This window comes from Buceros rhinoceros, unplaced genomic scaffold (assembly GCF_000710305.1).
Source record: "Buceros rhinoceros silvestris isolate BGI_N320 unplaced genomic scaffold, ASM71030v1 scaffold45513, whole genome shotgun sequence".
Lineage (NCBI taxonomy): Eukaryota > Metazoa > Chordata > Aves > Bucerotiformes > Bucerotidae > Buceros > Buceros rhinoceros.
The window spans coordinates 492-9813 of NW_010403874.1; the positions used below are offsets into that span (position 1 = coordinate 492).

At 41.9% G+C, this 9322-nt stretch overlaps 1 protein-coding gene across 1 annotated transcript; it reads right to left on the reverse strand.

Annotated features, from left to right (window-relative positions):
* Positions 1-866: 866 nt before the first annotated feature.
* STOX1 (storkhead box 1) lies at positions 867-6314 on the reverse strand (the record flags this gene model as incomplete). Its single annotated transcript, XM_010133152.1, has 3 exons — positions 867-906; positions 1953-4248; positions 6167-6314. Coding segments are annotated over 3 exons (2484 nt in total), but the record flags the coding sequence as incomplete, so codon positions are not given.
* Between the last annotated feature and the right edge of the window lie 3008 nt (positions 6315-9322).

Consider the following 9322-nt stretch of genomic DNA (forward strand, 5'->3'; position numbering starts at 1 on the left):
CCTACCGTAGTCAGTATGGCCAGCTGCCTCTGTAAGATTTAAAAGGACCACAGACCTCTGGTGATTAGTAGCACGAAACCAGCACAGCCTGCTTTTAGCTACAGGAAGAAATCAGGAGTCAAAATTAGTCTTCTGAACTAAAAGCTGTAAAGTGATCCTGACAGATGTTGATTCCTTAAGAGAAGGAAAGGGGAGGTCAAGAGCAGGGCCATCTCCTGCAACAGGGTTTCTCTAAAAGCAATGACACTCACCTTACCTGTTGTCTCCTGCACCAACACATTTCCATTTGCAAAGACTAAACCCTGCTTGCCAGATGTAAACACACCAAGCAGATTCGGGAGGACAGCTGGGATCCCTCCAGGACACAGTGAGAGAACCTCAGGATTCGAGGTGTGTGCCCATCTGGTTCATTTGCTTTGTTCTCTGACCGGGAATATGGAGTGTGCTGTTATTCATGTGGCACAGGTAGTAAACGCTTCCGAGAATTACAGTGTAAACCAGTCCTGTCCAACTGATAGTTCCTACTGGAGCAACACATTCCCTTTCCAGGTTAATGATGTGATCTGAGTGACATATATCAGTTCTCGTTTTTATTAACACAGGGACACAAAACTAATTAAAGACGAGAGCAACACATTAGCTCTTCAAATGCTAGAGTCAAAAGTTGTAACTGACAGCTTTGATTTAGAGACAGCCTCATAGATGTGACTGATCACATTTGCAGTCTGCTAACATTGTCACAAGAAAGATTACAAAGCTCATTAAAAAAGTAATCAAATATTCATGACCAGAGTTAGATGAAGCAACAAATTTGGTTCCAGCTGTCCTTCCACCTTGTCCTCCTCTTTGCATTAGTATCTATGCTTTCAGAATTTGGCAGGAAGCTTCATCTTCTTTTCAGTCCATCTAAAATAACAGAATTATTAGACATCAGACTTCACATTCTAAAAATAAACCGAGTTGGCTTAGGTTCTGGTACCACAGATGGCATCAATGCCAACAATCAAACAGACCCTTTGAAATATGTTTTGCTAAAGAGCTTCCAACAGATTTCAAGTGTTCATGTCTGAGTAGTACACTAGAAGTATGCTCGAAAGAGTGCACAGCCAAAAGCTGCTTAAGGGGAAAAAAAAACCAAAATAACAAACCCTCCAGAATTTCCATAAAAATTGTAGCATGGGATATCCAGTGAGAGCTGAAAAGGTTTGATTACACTTAAATACTACTCATTTAAGATCTTAAGAATAGGTGATGCTATGAAAAAAGGGAAATGATTTTTCCCTCACGGCATTTTAACTTATGTACTTGCCAATTTAGTAATGGTTTTTGTAGGTCTTCTCCACATGCACTTGTGTAAAGAATTGTTTCAGACCAGTTTTTTTATTATTAAGGGATTTTTCAAGTATAGTTATAGGCAGAATGTACCCTATGAAAGGAAGCAGAAACTTCTAGCTCAGGTGACGTACACATTCTCCTGTCTATTGTGAGCAAGTCAGATGGTATTTTGTACTTTAATTTTTGATTGAACACTTGTATAAAGTACTTTTTATTCTTCATCTGCAACTGGGGAAACTATGACAGTATCCGTAATGTCATATATGAGCTGAACCTGCCTGCTAACAGTTTATCAGTCACCATGTTTCTTAACATTCCTGCACTTGGCCACCTCCACCTGCAAGGCAGAGCTCATACTATTTTCCTGCCTCCTGAAAACAAATTCAAAATATAAACAGCAGCATTTGTATAGCTGATGTAGGGGGAATGTTCATGTAAAAAGACACAATAGGACTATACAGTTTGATTATTTCTGGAACGTAACAGTGAAGTTTTTAAAGATAATAAGAATTCTGTTGTTGGGGAGGAGGGTTTATGATTTATAGCAACAGTTCTGCCTAAACCTGATTGTTCATTTGAAGATAAAACATCTAACATAGTTACCTGTGTTTTCTCACCTTGGGGAGTCAATTCCGCTGTCACCTGTAATGCTGTGGTTTTCTGTCCCTTCCAAGTGTTTCTGTCCTGTACACACATTCTGAAAACACAGCTCTTTTTTTCCCTGAGCGTTTCTTGTTTCTTTGGTCCGTGAAGAACAGCAGGCCTCTACTTTGCCCATCTCATAGGTGAAGTTCTGCAAAGTGTCAGCATCTGAGTCAGCCTCGTTGGTATGGCATAAATCTGCTATGGCTGGAGCCCTCACACAGTCACTGAGGCCGGTCTCTTCTTCCTCTCTGTGACCTACTGGAAGAACCTGACTGCACAGACAACTTTCTTCTGTGAGATCTGGTTTTGGATGCGCTTTTGAGCCATCTATTGATTCTGCAAAACCAGCACTTTCCTTATAGCCACACCCTCCAGTGTGACATTTATTTCCAGTTGTGTTGTACTGGGTAGGATAAGAACAGGTTTTCAGGTCCATAGCTGTCCCCAGCTTTTGCACAGCTTTACTCCAGTCTCTTGCATCTGAAACAGCATGGCCAGGGCACAAGTGACATGCTTCATTGCCTTCAAAATTGTCATCCAGATGCAACAACAAGTTACAGGTGTCACGTTCTTTTTGGTGCAGAGGGTGACAGTTATCGGTAAAACCTTCACTTTCCAGCTTCATTGATCCGGCGTGGCTGGCACAGTCATATTTAAAGATAAGTTCACTCTTTTTATCAGGCTTTTGTCTGTACTTCACACCATTTTTTTTTACCAGGTTAACATTGGCTGTATAATTTGAAAGGTGGACATTTTGAAATTCATTTGCTGTTTGATCTAATAACTCACATACAGTGTCAGCTTTGCACCTGCAATACTCGTCTTTCACATGTAATGAAAATTTTGTGTCCTCTTTGCACACACCATTATCTTCAGTGTAGGACTGAGGGGATCTTTTAATATTCCCAGGATTTTTTTTTACTGTTCTTCTGTAGATGTTCTCTTCAGAAATGTTACTCTCCAGAAAGTATTTACTTTTATTATCTATTTGCAAAGTACTGCCTTGCAGGTAAGTACAGTTTTCCCTTAAACTGTCTTCCTGTAGTTGGCAGGAAGACCTATTAGCATGGAGCAGTTTGTTTTCCTTAGCTTTGCCAGCTTGCATTTCAGTAGCCAGCTGCTCAGTTTCATAGTCAAAGGGTTTTGAGGGGTCTGAGGACCGTGGCCTTTGCAAAAGCCTTTCTTGCTTTTGGGTCCTCGACTTCAGCTGACTGTTAATGGTACCTTTGTACCCTTTTGCATAAAAGTTGCGTCTCCGTGACAGACCCTGAAAAGGGTTCTTAATTTGTTTTTTATATATGCCATGGGATTCCACTGCTACATCAGTGGGCTGTTGGCTTCTGATAGGCAGCGAGAGGTTCTCTTCCAGTTTCTTATTTTGGGATGTTAGCTTATGTATGTGAGATTTCTTGTGGCTTCTGCTTATCTGCTTCTCCTTCTCTGATTTGGTTTTCCTGGTGTGTTTTGCTGTTTCGCTTTGTGTCTTTTGAATACAGTCCTTTGAAAGATGGTTTTGCCTGACTATTGACTCTTCAGCCGAGGTACCGTTACTGATACTTTTTTTCTGCTCCTCAAACTTCTGCATTAATATCGTGTGTTTAATCAAATTATCAACTGTAAGAGTAGGGTTAATACGCTTGATGATTTCATGTTCAATATCACGAGGAATATTATCTAAGTCATCTTCATCCCTGACTGGCCACTCCTTAGGAGGAAACTGGGCTGAAAAAGTGGAGTACTCGTTCTTACGTTTTTCTTTTTTAGAACTGCTTTTCCAGAAAAGGCCGAGGCCAAACGTTTTGCTTTTCAGTTTCTCTTTCACAGATGTTAGGGATTTGATGGTGTCCCAGGAATGGTTTTCAGCAGATGTGGAGATCCCTTGAGTTTGAACTGAAGGCTTTAATTCACTGCAGCCTTTCTTACCTCCTTCAGGAGGTTCATGGTTCATTAGCTGCTGATACCTTTGTTCACAGAACATATTCTGGTCAGGGAAACAATGGCAGGATTTGTAACAGGATACTGTAGGAATTTTTTCTTTCACTAAGCCTGCACAGCGCTCCATGTTGACCAGGTAAGAGATGGAAGGTGATGAACATTGACAACCATCCTCCAATGGGACCCTTCTATTGTCTTCTATGGCATCATTTGTGATAAAGTATGTGTTGGGAGTCACAACAAAGTATCCATCTCCCGTATGATAGATTTTCCTTTCTTTAATTAGAGTGCCAAGAATATTATATAATATATAGTAGGAGGGAACTGCAATGCCTACAAATGTAGAGATATTTCAATTCAGAAATAAATTTTCAAATAAAATGGGAGCTGGACAAAAAAATAACTTAGATACAACAGATCTTGAAGCAACTGAACATGAGATAGCCACTGGTTCACGGGATTCCAAAAGAAATTTGAAAGTGATCTGGCGACTGAAGCTTGAGTAGGGCATACTCGATTTCAACATGAAAGTGTCCAGTATCGCTGGACAAAAGGCAGGATTTTTTTTTAATACATCACCACTCTGCTTAGCTTCTAGAGCCAGCAATCGTTGCGACCAACTGTCCCCACCCACAGCCCTAGCCTCCCTGCAGAAGAGGGACAGCCCCACGCTGCAGCAGTGTCCACACGTGGAGGGCAGTGAGGGCTTGCCCCAAATCTTGGGGCCAGCACAGACTGCAGCCCTGAGCTAGGGAGAGCCTTTCAGGGACAGCCAGACGAGGGCAGCAAGGAAACATCATCTAGCCGAGGGCTCTGGGAGGTGCAGTCCTGCCGGTGTCTGATAGATCAGTAAACCCCTTTTTAACTGCCTCGACCATTCCTCTCCGATGAGGCAAGGTCACCGAGGAGGAGTAGGTAAAGGGCAGCTGCATTTCTGGTTGTCACTGCAGCACTGCTGTGATGGAGCTTAGGATGTTCTCCTTTGAATGAGCAAGGATGTTCTCTTTGTGACTGCCCCGATAGAATATTCATGAAAGAGACTGTCTGCCCCATACAAACCAAGCAGAGTCTTGTTCAAAGCATTCCCTCCTGGCAGGTTATTTAACAGTGGCTTTTATCACCCTCTCTGAAGCTTCTGGTATAATTTTGTCAGGTGACAATTGCTACCAAAGTTTACCTCACTGGTACTGATCTCAGCCACTGTTTTTCCCTCTGGTATCACAGTCCCAGAGTCATTAGTCTAGTGACATCTGATCTACCACCCCAGGTTTCTGCTGATCTTCTGCCCACTGGAATAAAAACTTCCAGCAAGGTGAAAACATGGCAAGAGGTATGCTCTCTCCCTACCAACTTCGAGAGTACTGCTTCTGGCTGACCTAAAAATGCTACCTTGTGGTTGTCTCAGTTCACATGTAGACTACATCACATTCCTGGTGCGATTCTGGGCCAGTTTATGGGGTTGCATTAATATTTTTCCCACTAGTAAACAACCGTGTAATGTTTGCAGAGCTTAAGATTAAGAATCATGAGGAAGCTCAAACAAAGCAAACTCCTGCAGAGGGCCATAATGAGCCTTTACAAAGTCTCACATGCACACACACACTTCAGATCTAAGGGAGATAGAACATTTTTGAAAAGAAAACATAGTGTTTAAGGGAAGTGGCAGCTACCCCATGAGAAGAGAAGGATTGAGGCTCATTTAGTGTAAATAAGGTGCTTTCAGGAAGGAAGGGCTGGAATTTGACCATTAAACCTGAATTTGTGGCCAGTTGTATTGTTTTGATAGCAAACAGCAGCTGTAGACTTCTACCCAGACCCTTTGCTGTCAATATCAGCTATGCTCCTGTTCTTAAAGAAGAACTCCAAGTCTTTCTGGTCTGACACACAGTCTATTTTATGCTGTTCCATATCTGGCACCTGAAGTACCTTGTGTGTGCTTTCCCACCCCCTAGGAAGGGAGGGAAAGCAACATGCCACTCAACATGCTACTGCAGTCAGCTCCCTCTTACTCTCAAAGACAACGTATTAAACTCCGTAAAAAGGATGACATCCAAACCAGTGTTAGTGACATCGCTCACTGCTTGATGAGGACTATGCACATTCATGAGTGTTCTAGCAGTAGCCTGTTCATTTATATTCTTCCATATTGTCAGCTTTGCTTGTAAGCATTCAGTGATCGCTTGCTCGGTATCTGAAACTCGATTTCAGATTACACCATCACTTCTAAATGAGGGAGAAACAAATGCATTACCTGGATAATTTTTCACTAACTGCTCTGTTAAAGTTTCCTGCGTGACCATCACATGATCTGCATTCATGTCTGATATGGTATGGCATATTTCTTCTGCCAGAGGAATGGAGGGTGACTGCGAGAGCGGATTCATCAGAACAGGGTCACATCACCTGCAATCCAGAAGAAGGGGCGGGGGGGGGTGGAGAAAGATTGTTTGAATGGAATAGTGTTTCATTTTTTTATTAGCTGTGGCAGATTTTCACTGAAAATTTCTTGTGTTGTCCTAGAACAAACACCTACCTAATCCTCAGCTAATTTTCTTTGGCAAATTACTGGGAAATATTTCTCAGAGAAGTGAAAAGGCTTTAGCACTTTTCAAGTGCCTTTGTAATGAAGGAAACAGAAGGTTGGTTACCTTAAGCACGTCAGGTGGTTTGGTATTAAATTCCAGCTTAAACCATCATTTAGCTTAATAAACAGGGAGCTGAGAGAGAGACTTATGTCTGATGACTGCTGACTTTTTAGATGACTGTTTATGTATGAAACAATGCAGAACCTGTATTTCTCTATGTAGCTAAGAAAGGTCAACATCCAACAATCTAAGTACAAAATCTCTTCACTTAGTCAGAATGCAGGGGGAAAGAGCAGCAGCAGGCTTTGTCCCTTTGTCTAGAACATCAATTTGAACAGAAATGGTAAAAATTCAATTTTTAGACCAGACTCTAGAACCAGAGCTTATCTACTAGACTGGGCAGAAGGCAGAAACTGCATGCGTTTTTTAGACAACATCACCACTGAGAGACAGTAACATTGTCCCTGTTCTACATGACAGAAGCAGAAGCTTGGAGGGGCTTTGAGAGCAATCCAACAGCCCAGTAACTCTGCAGCCCCATGCAGGGAGCTGAAGAGGGTTGTAGTCCTTCGTCTTAACTCCCTCACCCATAAAACACAAAGATAAACACTGCCCTCTCCCCTTCACAAGATAGCAAGATCAGTAAGAGCAAATGCAGCAAGAACTTCTGACACAGTACCAGTGAATGATGTATTTTCCCTGAAAGCTGATGGCAAAGCACAAAGCAGAGACTCACCTGAGGTCTCTGCATACAGAGACAATGACCGCATACACCTTCTCAGACAGAACCAGCTTTCTTCTGTTTTTAATTAGCCCGATGGTCTGTTCCTACTACCCGTTGGTGATCTGTGCTTCCCTGTTGTGTGTGGCAGAGAAAGCTCCGCGTATCTTGGGCTGCCAGAGCAGGCAGAAGGCAGCAGGGACTCCTGGTTACTTCACAAGCCGAAAACTAGTGTTAAATGTTAACAGGCACTTCCCTGCAAGTAAAAAGCGACATTTTAGATGAAGCAATATTCACGTTTAACTAAACTGCAGTTGGATAGTCTGTTGGATGACTCTGTAACCCAGTAATCCTTTAGGCAGAAAACTACAACACAAACATTTGAGTAAATGAATTAAGCAACAGCACTTTGAAGAGCTTAAATTGCTCTTGACCTTTGCTTTACAACTGCTGCTATGTTCAGCAAGAAGCACTCAGAAAAAAGTCCTGGCATAGGGTTTCCTCAGTGATGTTGCTAGGATACTCCTTGCAGGTGCAGCTTTCTTTTTGCATGGGAAAACACCAGCAGCATTCAGGAACAATTCTTGTAAATAGTTTGCTGTCTCAAGGCTCTGCTGCAGGCACACGGGGCTGCTGCCAGTTTCACCTTTTGTTCCTGCAGAGCACCACACTGTTAAGGAGTAAAACACCAAGTGCAATCAAAATGTATTCATTATTATTATCTATCTTGCTATCATTGTCTGCATCTGTCTTGCAGCCTCAGATGGCATCTCTCCAGTCACTGAAGGCCCTTATTTAAAATCATATTTAAAGCGAGAGCCAGCTTGATTCTGAAGGAAAAAAACCTATTAAAATTGTGTTCAAATACCAGTCTATTTTAAATGATCGTTGCAGATCAATAGTGCCAGAGTACACACGTGCTAACACCGTGAATATTAGATATCATTCCCTCCTGGCTTTGAAATAAAATCTGAAGTAGTGAAAGCAAGAATTAGATCACTGACAACATTCACAAGCAACGTGGGAACAGGCACAGGCAGCACCCTACAAGTGTCTATCAACTTCTTATTAAAAGCTTTGTTGATTTACTTCCATAGCTAACTAACTGTTGAGATTGCACTTCAGGTGTTCTCCCAAGTTTGAATGAAATACATAAAAGCTGCACCACTTTGATTTGCACAAGGAGCAGTCCTAATGATTCATGCAAGCTATGTCTCATAGGCCTGATGCAAAATCACAAAATGCCACACTCAGTAAAGCTCTTCAGTATCTGCCCCTTTACAGCTCAAAAAAGACTGCAGAATCCCCTGCCCCCTTCCCTACTTCACAGAAATCATTGTTAAGAATCATCTTCCTAGTTTCTTCAGTTTTTAGGAAGGACTTGCTTATGCCTGTGCACAAGGTACCTGGCAGCAGTCAAGGAACTCAGGCTAATCCTCCTGACGGTTTAACTACAGCACAGTTCCCGTTTCACGCGCCACAGATCTTGCAGAATCGTGTTTACCAACGCCAATCTAGGCACGTTGCCAGTACTCATGTGTTATTATCCTTCAGTTTGGTTTACCTGTCTATTCAAGCTCTGCTCTTTACCTGGACACCTGAAACCCAAGAATACCCTTTTGGAGCACGTATCGGTCACAGTGTGGGGAAGACACCTGTAACACAAGCATTGGGTAACAAAGGTTAGCACACAGAAGAGCATCTGGGTATTCTTGACTAGCACAAAGTGATTTTTTGTTCCAGCTCTGCAATGTGAGCTTTACCATTTTTCACTGACTTGTTTAACAATTGCAGAATTTTTGCATCTTCTGGCTCTGAGAAAAATTACGTACAAGACAAGTTTTATCTGGGTAAAAACCAGGCTAGTTCTGGGGAAATGAAGAGAGGCATTTTATTACATTAGTGCTCGATTTACTTCTTAAAAGTTCAGGTAAACAACTTATTTAATAATAAAAGGTTAAAAGTAAATTCATTCCAGAAAAAAACTCAGCGAGTACAAATTAAGAATAAACTCTCTTATATGATTCCACTTAGATCTCTTGAGACAGAGAAGACGCAGCACATGGTTTGTAGCTGGAAAGATCTATCTTGGAATTGCTTT